At 50.0% G+C, this 15,461-nt stretch overlaps 1 protein-coding gene across 2 annotated transcripts in view; it reads right to left on the bottom strand.

The window, feature by feature from the left end:
• Window positions 1-15,461, bottom strand: part of Map3k4 (mitogen-activated protein kinase kinase kinase 4) — a 100,594-nt gene that overhangs the window by 29,963 nt on the left and 55,170 nt on the right. For both annotated transcript variants that reach the window (XM_041680091.1, XM_041680092.1), the window contains exons 5-11: window positions 13,917-14,063; window positions 8,530-8,687; window positions 5,005-5,121; window positions 3,189-3,288; window positions 3,015-3,098; window positions 1,436-1,702; window positions 148-297 (exon numbers count right to left, since the gene is read on the bottom strand). In XM_041680091.1, the coding sequence (XP_041536025.1) occupies window positions 148-297; window positions 1,436-1,702; window positions 3,015-3,098; window positions 3,189-3,288; window positions 5,005-5,121; window positions 8,530-8,687; window positions 13,917-14,063 (1,023 nt within the window). The remainder of the gene's footprint in view (window positions 1-147; window positions 298-1,435; window positions 1,703-3,014; window positions 3,099-3,188; window positions 3,289-5,004; window positions 5,122-8,529; window positions 8,688-13,916; window positions 14,064-15,461) is intronic.

Below are 15,461 nucleotides of genomic sequence, written 5' to 3'. Positions count from 1 at the left end.
GAACCTAAAAAATGTTTCATATACACACACGTATAAGTGGACACTAGGAAGAATGGCGACCACTCACATCCATCACATGACATCACCTCACGCCACGTGACATCTCCACAGCATTTCACCCAGAGGCAAGCATGGCATGGTCAGTACCTTGAGCTGCTGCAAAGCTTTGGCAATGACCGGCTGACTGGATGTCTGCTCGTGGCGAAGAGTCATCAGTCCCTCAATGGACTGCTGGAAGGCTTTTCTCTGAATTATGAGATGAGCAGACTCCATGACAACCAGGAGAAGATTGTCCACCTGGGAGGAAAGCCAGATGAGACCGGTGGCGGCTTTCCCACTCTGCTGAAACCCCACCCTCAGACAGTGCCACCCTCAAGGCTACCATGCTCCAGCTAGCCACCTGTCCAAGGTCCCCTGCAGGTACAGCTCCTGTACCAGCTAGCCACCTGACCAAGGGCAGCAAGCACTGGTGACCTGGCTCTTCAGCAAAGGAAGAAAAACCCCACTCTCCACTGGGAAAAGCCATGGGCATGCACAGATTGTGTGTGTTGGAGCAGCCCGGGGAGATGGAAAAGACAGAGATGAGAGCCCCAGCACTAAGGACTAAAGCGCCAAGACTATGACTAGGAACCTCTAAGAGCCCGAGAGCCACTGTAGTATTTAGGATAGATCTGAGTGCTGCCATGCTCTCTCTCCAACAAACCACAAACCAACTGGAGAACTGGGGGAGGGAAAGGGGCTTGAAGCAGGGAAACTACAAACAGGACAGGCGATGATGCCTGAGCTGTGGCAGTGGCCCTGGGAATTCCAGACAGATCATTTGCTGAACACATGTCTGGCTGCCAGGCTGGTGACTAGCAGAAGAAGTGGGAGGACACGTTTACACTTGCTGCCACACTCCTGATTTAAACAAGGGAGTGGGCAGGCTTGCCTGAGAGTGTGAGAGAAAGAACAGGCGGGCGGGGTGGAGGAGCTCCGGGTGCACAGCGACATCTGCTCTCACGGCCTGAGCTGGAAGCCATGTGAGGAGGCTCCCGACAGCGGTCCTCAGTGAGTCTCAGAATCTGCTCTTCACTATACAAGTGAGAACTACGTGACAAGGCCAGCACTGTTTCTGTCCTCAGGGTCACTTTGGGACTGTGCTGTCTGGAATTATGACTCATCAATGAAATGGCGCCTTTTAAATCTAACTGACTGAACACTAAAAGGTACAAATCAAGCAGACAGGTTACTTCAAACATTCCAGTATAATCCGACATAATTAAACTAGCCGGGATACTTCTAGTACAATCATGCTAACTATTCATGTAATGAACCATACAGGCCCATTTCGTGGAGCATTCAGATCATTAGGGGTGATGTTTGAAAGCTGCCACACTCTGTTTCATAAAAACATTCTGACCCGCATAGCTGGATGGCAAGTGAGGCCACCAACCTGCATGCTTCTCAGGGTATCGACAGTCTCCACCTGAGGCACAATTTTGACAGCCCGTGATTCCCAGGTGCCCCAGCCATCTTCCGAGTCACGGGCTCGGTCCCCGTGCTTGGTCAGAAGCAGGAAGGCATCAATGAAGACATCATCCGGATCTTTGGAACAGTCCTTTCCCGTGGCAGCATTGAGTAGCTGCAAAATAATTCTTTTCTCCTCAGCAAGGCTGTCGGGGACAAACACGTGCAAGTTCTCTAAGCCGGGAATCTGTACCTGGAAAGCAAATAACCCAGCCTTAAACTAAGAAGCATGAGATTAACATCAGTCAGGCATGGAGAGGTGTATGTCTGCATTCCTAGCACTCGGAGCCCAACCTGGGCTATGTAGTGAATTCAGCCCCAGTCCAGGGGCTTGGGGCGGGAGTGGACAGTGGAAGAGATGCATCAGTGCCAACAGCAAGCTGAACTGCACATGGCTCTGCTGAGTGCGGCTGAAGGAGAAGGGAGAGGGGCTGGGAGGGGACCTGGGGTAGCACTGAGGTTTCTACAGGTGCAGGGCACTGCTTCCCTGTCCCACGGCCAACACTGCATTCTTCACAAGGGTGCCTGGAACAACCTGTCAGTGCTAGGTTCCAGGAGTTGAGGGTCACCTTAACATGGAATACAATGCCATGATGGGGGCAAAAGCTGCACAAGAGTCAGCCCTACATCACACATTCCCAGTGTGCTGGCTAGTTTTATGTCAACCTGATACAAGCTAGAGTCACTGGAGAGGAGGGAGCCTCAAATAAGAAAATGACTCCATGAGATCAGGCTAAAGGGAAGCCTGTAAGGCGTTTTCTTAACTAATGATTAATGGGGAGGGTCCAGCCCATTGTGGGTGGTGCCATCCCTAGGCTCATGGTCCTGGGTTTTTATAAGAAAGTGGGCTGAGCAAGCCATGGGAAGCAAGGCAGTAAGTAGCTCCCCTCTATGGTCTCTGCAGCAGCTCCTGCCTCCAGGTTCCTGCCCTGAGTGAATTCCTGTCCTGACATCCTTCAGTGATGAACAGTGATGGGGAAGGGTAAGTCAAGTAAACCCTTTCCTGCCCAAGTTGCTTTGGTCTTATGTTCTACCACAGTAACAAAAACCTTAACTAAGACATCCGGGCTTGGCATACAGTTGCCAATGACATGCCATATGCAGGTCCCAAAGTGATAAACCTCAGACTTAAAGAGGGGTGAAGATGGGTCCAAGAAGTAACTACGATGACGACTAGGATGCATTACCAAAGAATCACACTAAGACTACCGGATTAGAGACCTGCGGGCAAACACTAAAATCAGTGATACGAAGTCAGTAATGTCGTTTACATTTTCTACTGTAGTCACTACTTTAAACATGTATAACTAAGTTAATCAGTATACACTGTGGTTGATGCATTGTCTGCATTTATAAGAAAGATAAGTGTGAGGAAGCGTGTTCTAGTAGGAACATGTCCAGTACGTGTGCAGAGTGCCAAGATTATTAACTCTGGATGTAATGAACAAGCAGCCTCTTTAGAATGCAGTGGAAACCAATGGCCCCGAGATCACCATGGGATTCACCTTGACATACTGCTTCGCTTTCAGAACGTCCAGGAGTTCTTGGACCGAGGCAGACAGTACAAACTCTGCTGCTATTTCCAGGTCCTAGGATGACAAAAGAGAAGCCTTTTTAGGATCGGCCTTAAGAACAAAACAAGGAAAGGGCAGCAGCAGCAGCCAGGCTGGGGGACTCACCTTCCGCAGCATTTTAGCAAAGCCCAGCGCCTTGGAGGCCCTCTCCCGGGCTTCGTGGAAGAGCTCCTTGAGCGCGCGGCTGATCTCTATGACAGACCGCCTGCCGGGGGAAGTCAGTTAGTTCACACAGGGGCACCCAAGTACTGATCTCTATGACAGACCTCCTGCCGGGGGAAGTCAGTTAGTTCACACAGGGGCACCCGAGTACTGATCTCTACGTCAGACTGCCTGCCGGGGGAAGTCAGTTAGTTTACACTGGGGCACCCGAGTACTGATCTCTATGACAGACCGCCTGCCAGGGGAAGTCAGTTAGTTCACACAGGGGCACCCGAGTACTGATCTCTATGACAGACTGCCTGCCGGGGGAAGTCAGTTAGTTTACACTGGGGCACCCGAGTACTGATCTCTATGACAGACTGCCTGCCGGGGGAAGTCAGTTAGTTTACACTGGGGCACCCGAGTACTGATCTCTACGACAGACTGCCTGCCAGGGGAAGTCAGTTCACACTGGGGCACCCGAGTACTGATCTCTATGACAGACCGCCTGCCGGGGGAAGTCAGTTAGTTCACACTGGGGCACCCGAGTACACGCGCCACTAGTAACAAACAGGCAGCACATTTCAAATCATAGCAACAAACTGCTCCCACAGATTTCCTCAATGCGAACAAGCAGTTACTGAGGCTGTGGCCAAAATCCTGAAAAGCTTGATCCGCAGAGTTCTGCAGAAAGTGCTGAGTATTCCATGTACACAGGGGACATCAAGTATCCCTCAAGTAGCAGTATGCTTAATTTTCTAGACATTGCTATGACAAGTTCTTAGAGTTTAAGAGCTCATATATGACTGAAAAGAAATACACACTCAGTGTAGCCAAAACAGCCCCAGGACCACCTGGCAGATCATGCTGACTTGTGTGGCAGAGTGCTGCCACCACAGCTGATCACAGGGGCAGGACACCATGGAGCAGGCATGGTGGCACACGGAGGCCCTGGCAGATGAGGGAGCCGTCAAAGCTGTTGCCTAGCTCACTGCCTCGATACTTCAAGTCTCATGTCAACTTTACATTAATAACTTAAAACTACAGGGCCACACAAAGGTTCATTCTGTGTCTCAACTATCAGTGTTTTACCAGCTCAGAGCCTCAGTGGGAACGGAATGTCTATACCCAGATGTTAACTGCTCTTCCCCAGACTAGGGTCAGTGAGTAAAACGCCTCAGCTCTGAACATGCACCTGACAGACAGATGGCACACAATGGCTCTATGTGCAGCATCTCATAAGACATACGCACACACACAGATACATAATACACGGACACACACAGACAGACAGACACAGATACATAAATACATGGACACATACAGATAGACACACACACATGGTGGGTGCAATTTCAACAGTGGCATCTGCATCACTGGAGGGAATCCAGCAGATGAGTCTACCTTGATGTTCAACAGAAAGGGTAAGACAAGCATAAATAATAGAAATGTGCCAAATGGCATTAAAAGGTAGCGTGGACTGCTACAGGGGTTTAAAGGACAAAAATGTAACATCTAAAGACACAACAGGAAAACATGGGTACAGAGTGTTGCTATAGCCATTTTCAGTTAATATCCACTATATTTTTATCATGTTGAAGTTTCTATAAAGAAGTTTTCATGTAAAGCCACAACCAGAAGACCACTGATAACCCTCCCTCCCCGTGTTGTGCCCACCCCAGGGCCATCACAGTCCAGTCTAAACAAAGACCTCCGGAAGCCCACTGGGAAGTAAGACTCCCACAGCAAGAAACAGAGAGAAAGCCAGTGTGACGCCAACCTCAACTCGTCAGCTGCACCGTTGTCATCAGCGCTGGTCCACAGCTCTGCACAGCTCTCCTGCAGGCCAGACTCCAGAAAGCTGCCTGTGGACTTCAGCAGCATCCCTGCGATGTCACTGGGGGCAAACAGCAAAGCAGAAGGAGAAGCAGCTGTCACTGCAACAGTCACAAATCAACAGGAGGTTTCTCTTGGCGCACGACTATGAGAAACACAGAAACCTAGATGATAGCACGGGCCATCTCTGTGCTATTACATGGAGCATGAGTATAAACCATAGTGGTAAACTGTAGTAGTCATGTGATTACTCACTGTGATTGTTTAAAAGTTCAAGATAGTATAAAATGCCTCAAAACAAAAACAAAACAAAAAAACCAAATGATGGTCTAGAAAAGCAAACTACTGAAACACAGCTGGTTTTACTTCCCTCAAAGTTAGCTCCTACAGCTGATGAACACAAATACTCCACACCGGAACTTTCCCAATGAGCAGACAATTTAAACACTAGTATTAACGAACAAGCCCACAGAACAAGGTCAATCACTGTGGTAAGCCTTCACCATGAAGGAAAGGCAGTGATGATTAGGGAAAGAGAGAGCAAAGTACGCAACCATCAAATGATGGGGAACACTGGGTATCAGACGAAGAGGCCAAGGCTAGCTGGCAGTAAAGCCTCTCCTGGCAGAAAGCCCTGATCAAGCAAAGGCTGAATGTCAGCAGGGTCATCCGAAGGGGAATGGATGGATCTTCAGGGAGCAGACTGAGGGGAACAGGAGTCAAAAGACAATGAACTTGAACTGGATCACGGTGTGAAGCTGTGTCAAGCATGAGGCATGCCTGGAAAAGCAAAGCCTGGCAGGAAACTCAGAAGCACATGAGGTCAGGCCACACTCTGGAGAGCCTGGCTATCATGCTAACTGGTTTAATCACATGGCCATCAAAGCTTAACTGTTCAAGATGGGGAGAGCACAGGTCAGCTATGGTAGCCACACCATGATGATTACAGGGTTGCTCTTCACAGACGGGGAGGAGCTGCGGGCCAAGGACCAGGTGGGACAGAAGCTTCTGTCTACACAGGTGGGGTTTAAAATACCTGAGTGGGAAGGAGACTTGGTCAGAAAAGGATTAAGAATATCACAGAAAGCATTGGGATGCGTTCATTTAACAGCTACTGGGCTCCTGCTATACAGAAGCAGCAGTGAACATGAGAGCAGAAGCCCTCTACTGGACAGAAAAAAATAACAAAAAATGAAATCCTAAGTACTTGCGGGTAAAAACTTCTAAATATTATAGGAAGGTAACATTTGCAGGACGGGGGAAGTGAGTCAGTCATGAAAGTAACTGTGACAAGTGGTCCCTGGGCAGCAAGCTTCATCTGCCCAGACTGCGAGCACGGGAGGGACTGTGTGGTTGCACAGTACGGAGTCCGGGAGCTGAGGACACACACTGGACGCTGGACGAGAAGGCTGACTGCATGCAGCCCTGACGCCCACTGCTTACGTGTCCTCCCTGACAGGGAGCTGCTGAGTGTTCCAAGGCAATCTGGCTGGCAGACGGCTCGACACGGGCAGTCTGCAGCTGGTGCTGCGAGTGAGTGGGGGATCTGGGCAGGACCACTGAGGCTGAGCTGTGCACACGAGGGATGACAGAGTGCACAGAAGGGGTGCAGTGAGGAAAGGAAATCTAGTCCATGCCATGTCCTTGGGGGCATCCAAAAGCAAAGCTGAGGGGGACGTGGTTGGTTCTATCCTGCCTGGACCCAGAGAGGCTGCTCCAAGGCAGGGGATGGGAAGAACACTGGGATAGACCAGAGGTGACAGCGCAGGGAAAACAGCCAGAACCCTGGAAGCTGTTCTCAGAACAAGGGGCACAACGGCAAAGTCCAGAGATGGCTTTGGGGAATGTGAGACAAAGACACAAGTGTCACCGGAGAAGTGAGAGCAGAGTGAAACTGAGCAGGACAGATGGACACTAACAGAGCCCTCTAAACCCGGAGACAGAAAAAACAAGGGACATCCCCACAGGACTGGGAAGCCCTGTAAGCTCACTGCTCACTCAAGATGAAGACGCAGTATAAGAACCGAGAGCCATGCAGGAAAGTGGCAGATGCTTCTGAGACACCAAAAAAAGTAGACACAAGATTCTGACACCAAGAGAGGACAGAGATTGCTGAAGTCCTGGAGCACAACCATTAGTGATGCACACCTGAGCCAGTGCACACGCCTCACAGGGAGGGTGCACACCTGAGCCAGCACATGCACCTCACAGGGAGGGGCGCACACCTGAGCCAGCACACGCGCCTCACAGGGAGGGTGCACACCTGAGCCAGCACGTGTGCCTCACAGGGAGGGGTGCACACCTGAGCCAGCACATGCACCTCACAGGGAGGGGTGCACACCTGAGCCAGCACATGCGCCTCACAGGGAGGGGTGCACACCTGAGCCAGCATGCATGCCTCACAGGGAGGGGTGCACACCTGAGCTAGCACATGCACCTCACAGGGAGGGGCGCACACCTGAGCCAGCACATGCACCTCACAGGGAGGGGCGCACACCTGAGCCAGCACACGCGCCTCACAGGGAGGGGTGCACACCTGAGCCAGCACGCGTGCCTCACAGGGAGGGGTGCACACCTGAGCCAGCACGCGTGCCTCACAGGGAGGGGTGCACACCTGAGCCAGCACACGCACCTCACAGGAAGGGGTGCACACTTGAGCCAGCACGCGTGCCTCACAGGGAGGGGTGCACACCTGAGCCAGCACGCGTGCCTCACAGGGAGGGGTGCACACCTGTGCCAGCGCACACACCTCACAGGAAGGGGTGCACACCTGAGCCAGCGCACGCACCTCACAGGAAGGGGCAAGAGAAGTAAAAGGAGGAAGCGGAGGCATGGGGCAGCAGGATGTGGGCAGTGGGTCTACAGAGCACATGGCCTCATTCTGCATCAGGGTGTCAGAAAGCAGGGCACCCACCAGAGGATACAGAGGGCCCGAACACGAGATGCTCATTTCCCAGAATAAGCAGACAAGCATCCTGGGTCCCACTCCTATTCCTCCACCATATGTAAGGAGTTTATAAAGAGACACAATTCGATTACATTTCCAAACCACTCTCAATGAAAACTAAAGACTTGGGTTCTGGGTGCCCCCACCAAGTTCAAACACACTGGTCTGTTCTCCCCTTCCAGGATTCAAAGTCTCCATCCTTTTATTAACAACAAGATGAGCAAGAGGCCAACTGAAGGCATCTCAGACTCAAGACCCACATTGTGGGCGGGTCATTGTGTTGCTGCCCCGTGCCTGCTGTGGATCCATGCACTCTGCCCTCGGCAGCCCAGGTGCTAGCAGTGCCCTCCCCACCAAGATAACAAAACTGTCTCCAAACACCGTGAATGCCCCAAGAGGCAAAGCCACCCAGGTGAGAACCTGTGCACACAAACAGGGCCGTGCACCTTCACATAACTGACACTTGCACACGTACAGGAGAAGGGGGAGAAAGGAAGGTGCTCCCGAGCACAAGGTTCCTACCAGAAAAGCTTTCCGGCCTGCGCTTCTCCTCCTCGAATGTAATGAGTGATTTCTTTGGTGAAATTCCATTCCTCTTCTAACAGATTTTTTAAGCTATGGGAAGCCTGGGGTAACTGCTGCAGCATTTGGATCCAGCTTCTCATGTAATCAAAATACACCTTAAAACAAATATAAAACGACATGTTTCAGAGAATCCAGGACCTTATAACTTGGCCTATTAATACACAATATCAATTGGAACGGTAAGACAGAGGAGGGATCATAGAAAGCATACATGGCATTCTGGGAACAAGACTGCATGTACCACAGCCATCTGGTGTCCAAATGAGGACGCTTCTTCAACCGCTTGAGTCTTCAGCAACAACACAGTCACAACCTTTCAGACTCCTGCAAAGTGACTTAAACAGCACAGCATGCAGGGGGCACAGTGACGTGGGAAATGCACTTAAAAACTTTTATCATGAACGTGGACATGGTGCCTTTGAGAGATTAATGTGTGTTTGGTTACTTGATTCAGTTGGAGAGTTACTAGCAGAGGTCTCACCAAAACTTCTTGATGCCCAAATGTGTGACATGAATTTTCTGAGGGTCATAACATTCAATTATGATACAGTCAAAATGTCAGGTGTCAGTCCAAATCAGGAGCAGAAGGAGAGAGAGCACGAGTAAGGAACTCAGGACTGCGAGGGGTGCACCCACACACTGAGACAATGGGGATGTTCTATCGGGAACTCACCAAGGCCAGCTGGCCTGGGTCTGGAAAAGCCTGGGATAAAACCGGACTTGCTGAACATAGCGGACAATGAGGACTACTGAGAACTCAAGAACAATGGCAATGGGTTTTTGATCTTACTGCACGTACTGGCTTTGTAGGAGCCTAGGCAGTTTGGATGCTCACCTTACTAGACCTGGATGGAGGTGGGTGGTCCTTGGACTTCCCACAGGGCAGGGAACCCTGATTGCTCTTTGGGCTGACGAGGGAGGGGGACTTGATTGGGGGAGGGGGAGGGAAATGGGAGGCGGTGGCGGGGAGGAGGCAGAAATCTTTAATAAATAAATAAACAAAACAAAAAAAATGTCAGGTGTCTGAGGCTGAGACTATACCCACAAGTGCCACAACCACTCTATTAGTCCTGAATTCCCACCTTGATTTCTTTATTGGTGTGTGGTGGTCAGTATTAACCATCACCGTGACAGGATCTGTAGAAACATCCAGGAGATGGGCCTCTGGAATGCCTGTTACCTGAAGTGGAGGATGACCGAGGTAGGATGACCAGGACACTACGGGAGGTACCATTCCCTAGCTGGGGTCCTGACTGTGTAATGGAGAGAGCTGAGCGGCTGCGTGCATGCGTTCATTGCTCTCTGCTACCTCACTGTGAATTTGATGTAATCGGTTGCTTCAAGACCCTGCCATGTCACCTTGGCATCCCAGCCATGAGGACTGTACCTTTGGCCTGTGAGCCACAAAGAGCCCTTTCTCTCTTAAGTTGCTTTTGCCAATAGAATTTTCTTCCCCAGCAAGAAAAGAAGCTAAGGCAGTGTTCCACTAATGAGCAGTTTCCTCTGAACAGGCCCTGGAAGGAAGTCGGCTAAGAAACACGCCACCGGGCATTTTCTGATCTTACGGATGAGCAGACCAAGGAGAAGATATCTGATCAGAACTGTGAAGACACAACCCCACCTATCCACATTCAACGCGATTATTCCCATGAAGAAACGAAGCCAGCCCTGCTGCCCGCCTGCCAAGGCTCCCCACGCGTCACTCCCCAAGGTGACTTCTCTTCCCTCCTCTCTCCGTTTTCTCCATTTCCGTCTTTTCTTGAGACAGTTTTTGCTATGTAGCCCAGGCTAGATGTCTCATGTTCCTCCTGCCTTCGCCTCTAGCTGAGGTCATGAGCATACACACCACACCTAAATGATATTCTGAAGTTTATAGGACTCTTGAGTCCCATTGCGGGTGCTCCTTGCTTGTTCAGTTGGGTTTTTTTTTTTTGTTGTTGTTGTTCTTTGTTTTTTTTTTAAACCAGGCTACATCTTAAGAGCTCATTATAATTTTCCTCTGAGATCCTGAAACACCCCTCAGACAGCACTCTGCAAGACTATTTCCAGGCAATTTTTTTTTGTTATCTTTGAATGCTCTGGGTCCTGCACTCTCTAGCCTATGGCCCAGGACCCTGTGGGCTCAGGTTCACTCTGATTGGAGCTGTACACAAGAACCCGGCATTCATAATCCCATACTATCTTACCCGGCTGTGACACACCTCTACAGGCCAGGCCCAAGCTGCCCTCTCACTTCTAGAGCCATCCTGGCAAGCTGGCTACATCCTCTCAGCAGGCTCAGGGAGCAACTGTCTGCTGTGTGCTCAGGGTCAGCAAAGAGTTGTGTCCTCTTGTCTCCACTGTTCTTTAAAACAACCACGCTGCCATGTCCTTGGTCATAAAAGCAAAATTAAAGCCATGACCACACAGCGGGGGCTTCATTCTGCCTCTAAGATTTGTGTCACCACCTCTACCATGAGGCCCTTTATACTGTCACCTACTTAATTCAGACTTAGAGTGTCTTCGGGATAGTGCAAAATCCCTCCCCGCACACAGCAGCAGGAACAGTGTGTGGGGGGGGGGGGGGTGAGGTCAGTGTAAGAACCCTCCCTGCACACAGCAGCAGCAGAACAGTGGGGAAGGGCAAGGTCAGTGTAAGAACCTTCCCCGCACACAGCAGCAGCAGGAACAGTGTGTGTGGGGGGGTGAGGTCAGTGTAAGAGCCCCCCCAACACACACACACAGGCAGCAGCAGGAACAGGAGAGGAATGAGGTCAGTGTAAGAGCCCTCCCTGCACACAGCAGCAGCAGGACAGGGGAGGGAGTTGAAGGATGAGAATTAGCAAAATTGAAGGTGCTATGACGTCACCCCACCATGCTCAGAGTCCTGAGTTCGGACCCTAGAACCGCACAAAACTGGACATGGCTCAAATGCCCATAATCTTAGTACTTGTGTCAATTTCTTAATTAGAGAAACTGAAAAGGGAGAGGTGGGGCAGTGAGGTGGCTCAGCACTGACCACAATGGAACTAACTTTGGCAAGTTGTGCTCTGACATCAACAGCATCAGTTCAGGTGCTGCCTCCAGCCCTCACCAAGACACAGCACTGGAGCTGGAGGTGGGCACTTGCCCTGTTTCTTATTAAGCAGATGCTACAACGGCCAGTGTTGCCCTGAGTCTGACTTTCTACACGGTGACCAGTCAGTTCCCGATCCTCCAGGGCAGCCAAGCTGCAGGGGGCAGGCTGGTTGAGAAGTAGTCTACAGAAAAGGCTTTGGCCTGTGAGGATCTTCAGTGCAGCCCCACTAGACTCTCTCTCTCTCTCTCTCTCTCTCTCTCTCTCTCTCTCTCTCTCTCACACACACACACACACACACACACACACACACCCCATCGGCCCACGGTAGGCAGCATCACAGCTATGTCTACAGTGCAGCCTGAATAAGAAGACAAATTAGCAGCTGTTTTGTCACAGAGGTGGAGAACAAACTCTAAGACTGTTTCCTCCTTTTCATGGAATTTTGTTTCTTTCCTCTGTGCTGTGTTTCAAGAGGAGGGTCTGTGGCGAAAATGATCTGAGTACTGCCAAGACCCAATCTATCTGCTCACCTCCACAGACATGCTGATGCTGGGCCCCCTCAGTCCTCAAGGCAGCTCCTTGGCCCATCCTTTCAGCACACAATAGGACATTGGCATCTACAAGATGCTACGGTCTGATTCACAGCAGCCATGGGCAGCAAAGCCAAATGAAACGCTGTACTTCCCTACAACTGTTGCAAGGTTCTCATCTCAGCTTGGGCACAGACACCCCGAGGGCAGGAAAGGGGAGTGTGGCTTATAACCCCATGTCCCCACCATTTCAGGGTAAAAGGCACTAAATGTGCCTCTGGAAGCCATCAAAGAGCTTTTGAGAAGCAAAGAACACTGTGTCTTTCCAAACTCATTGAGTTAACAACTTGGAGAGGAGACCTACTTGTACACTGCTTCCCACCACAGCGTCTCAGGAGACAGGAGAGATCCACGGTATTTCACACACTCCAGCCCTTTCTGTGCTCTCCTAGGACACTAGCTACTGTAAGCCCCTCTGCCCACCTCCTACCTTTTCTCCTGAGACTGAGTGGCCACTCAGTGTATTGAATCCCCACCCTGTGCAGATAACTCCAAAGCTACACGGCAGTCCGGTCAATATGGCATGGGCAAAATGGACTGAGCACAATCTCCCAAATGGCTCTTTTGGCTTTAAAGCTCTTCCTATACACGATCTCTACCACACAACATGGGACACAAGGGAATTACAAGTTATAGCTCCAATTCATGATGCTTTGGCCTGCCAGTCTGTTTAAATGTTATGATCTAGTCACATCTAACTGCAACTGTTGAGAGTTCAAAGATGGTAAGGATAGGTGCAGGCTCAAAGGCTCAACTCTAAATGCAGAAAGTACAACCTGAAAGTAAGTCTAAGTGGGCGAGGAGGAGACCAATTCTGGCAGGAAAGAATAGCACGAACAGCCCTGAGATTAGAAACACAGGATGAGTGTGGTGGTTTGAAAAATAATAGTCCCGGAAGAGAGTGGCACTATTAGGAGGTGTGGCCTTGTCAAAGGAACTGTGCCACCGTGGGGAGGGCTTTGAGGTCTCTTTTGCTCAAGCTTCCCTTAGTGTGACTGTAGGTCAACTTCCTGTTGCCTGCACCATGTCTGCCTACACGCCACCATGCCCCCGGTCATGATGATGGACTGAACCTCTGAAACTGTAAGCCACCCCTATTAATGCTTTCCTTACAAGAGTCACTGTGGTCATGGAGTCTCCTCCCAGCAACAGAGATCTTAACTAAGACAGCAAGGATGAGATGGGCTCTGTGAAGAAACATAGTACAGCCTGCTCCGACTGCTAAGTCCTTAAGTGGGTGGCTTGTGTGGCCTTGCCCCATCTCTGAGATGAAGTGCTCTGTGGACACGTCTGTGTTGAGGGGTCCCAGACATGCAGGAACAGAAGCCGTTCTTGGCTGGTCCCCACTAGTGGTATTCTCCTTTCCTCCAATATTTCCTGAGTCATGCAAGACCCCCAGCACCCATCTCAGGAATTGTAAAATGGACTACTGTTTGGGGATTAGATGGAAGAAGAGCCAGTTTTAATCCTTTTTCAAATATAAGATGAACTATCCTACAATAAAACAATAGACTGGGCTAAGGCTAGTCCAAAATGTCAATCTAAAAATCATTGAGAACTTTTTAAAATAAGGGTTTTTTTTTTTGGGGGGGGGGGGATGTCATCCACTGCCATACAGACAGAAGCAGGTCAGACTGCCATGCTGAGTGCACACAGCCCGAGAACCCCTCTCTTACCATGAGCATCTTCTGCAGGTCCTCCTCAAAGGCATCCATGTTGCAGTCGGTCTTCTCCAGGCCGTCCAGAACCTCCTGCAGCATGAACTGGTAGTACTGCTTCATCAGTAGCCCCCCCTTCAGGACCTCCTTACACTCTCGCACGAGCTGCAAGAGAGCACACACAAAAGACACCACTGTCACCGGCACACCCTGGCCACATAGACTGCTAGTCCTCACAGATTGCCCCACTAAAGCCCCAGAGGGACCTTGCTCTGAGGAGTCTGAGATAGTCTGACTCCAGAGAAGCTTGTTGTGTGTGACAGTTCAGCCAGCTGTAACCCTTGAGCACACAGTGAAGAATCACATAGCAGCCACTGCTCAGCTAGAATACAGCCTACAGGTGAACTGATAGTGAAAACAAACCTCATGTCATAAGCCACTCTTACCAATGTATACTGTAAGACAAGAGGTAGAGGAGGAAGGAAAGCTCCTGGGACAGGAATTTTAACCAAAACCAAGATATAAATAACAAACCACAGAAAACAGTGGCTTCTGAGTAATACAGCACAGCTTACCTTCTGCAAGGTGTGGCTTCACCTACTACTAAAGCGGCAAACCAAGCTACACTGATAAGATCAGAACTCAAGGAAAACAGAAAAGGACGGCAAAAGCTGCGATGTGGTAGTGCAGCAGGTGAGGAGTGGAGGAAGAAGACAGAGGTGAGGCAACCTAGAGAGCCTCTTCCATGATCAGGCTGGGAACGACAGTCCCAGGGGCTGAGGACAGACCCCTGACACAGTCACACTGATGTTCAGAGGCAGCAGCCACGGAAGGAGCTCAGGGCAGTAGCTAGGAAGCAAAGGCTGCAGCTTCCCAGACTCTAAGATGGGCAGTTCACTATTTACTACTACAAGCAATAATCAGGGATGCAAAGAAGACTTACCCACAAGTGTGGGTGTGTATACCTGGGGCGCACTGCAGCCTGTAAAGTCTTGATTTGACAGAGTGTGGAGGAAAGCGGGAATACTTATGTGTGTTGCACACACATGTACAACACATACATACAATTCATCTCTTATTGGCATGTATAGGGAGTGTGTGTGCAGGGAAGACAGCTGAATGGAAGACATGCTCTGTGCTCATCTCATGGATGCCAGGAGAACAGGGACTATTTTTAATTTGTCTAAAATAAGAACTAAGCTGCTTTTAAAGACAAAAGCCCTTAAATTTTTTTTTAATTATTCATGGTGCAAGAACTATAGCTACAAGTCACATCTCCTAAAAGTGTCTATGTCTACTTTTCTGTATTAAATGCCATGTAGGTTTTTACTACTGATCCTTGAATACTTATAACAGAAAATTTCTTTTCTTTTTTTCTCTGAAATATGATATCAGTCCTAGCCCTGCTGGTCACTGAAGTGCTTTCACATAAACTGCTATTTAACACCACAAGAGCCCCATTACTGAGCCAAAATAGACTTCACCCTGGGTTACAGGGTTGTATCTGCAGTGTTGATGAGGAACGGGGATAGGTGTTTGACTAGCAGGGCTCAGCTGCCTACC

Source organism: Microtus oregoni, unplaced genomic scaffold, assembly GCF_018167655.1.
Source record: "Microtus oregoni isolate MIOR12 unplaced genomic scaffold, Mior012 000033F_ref0000390, whole genome shotgun sequence".
NCBI lineage: Eukaryota > Metazoa > Chordata > Mammalia > Rodentia > Cricetidae > Microtus > Microtus oregoni.
The sequence above is the reverse complement of the archived record's forward strand: the minus strand, read 5'-3'. Positions and strand labels throughout refer to the sequence as shown.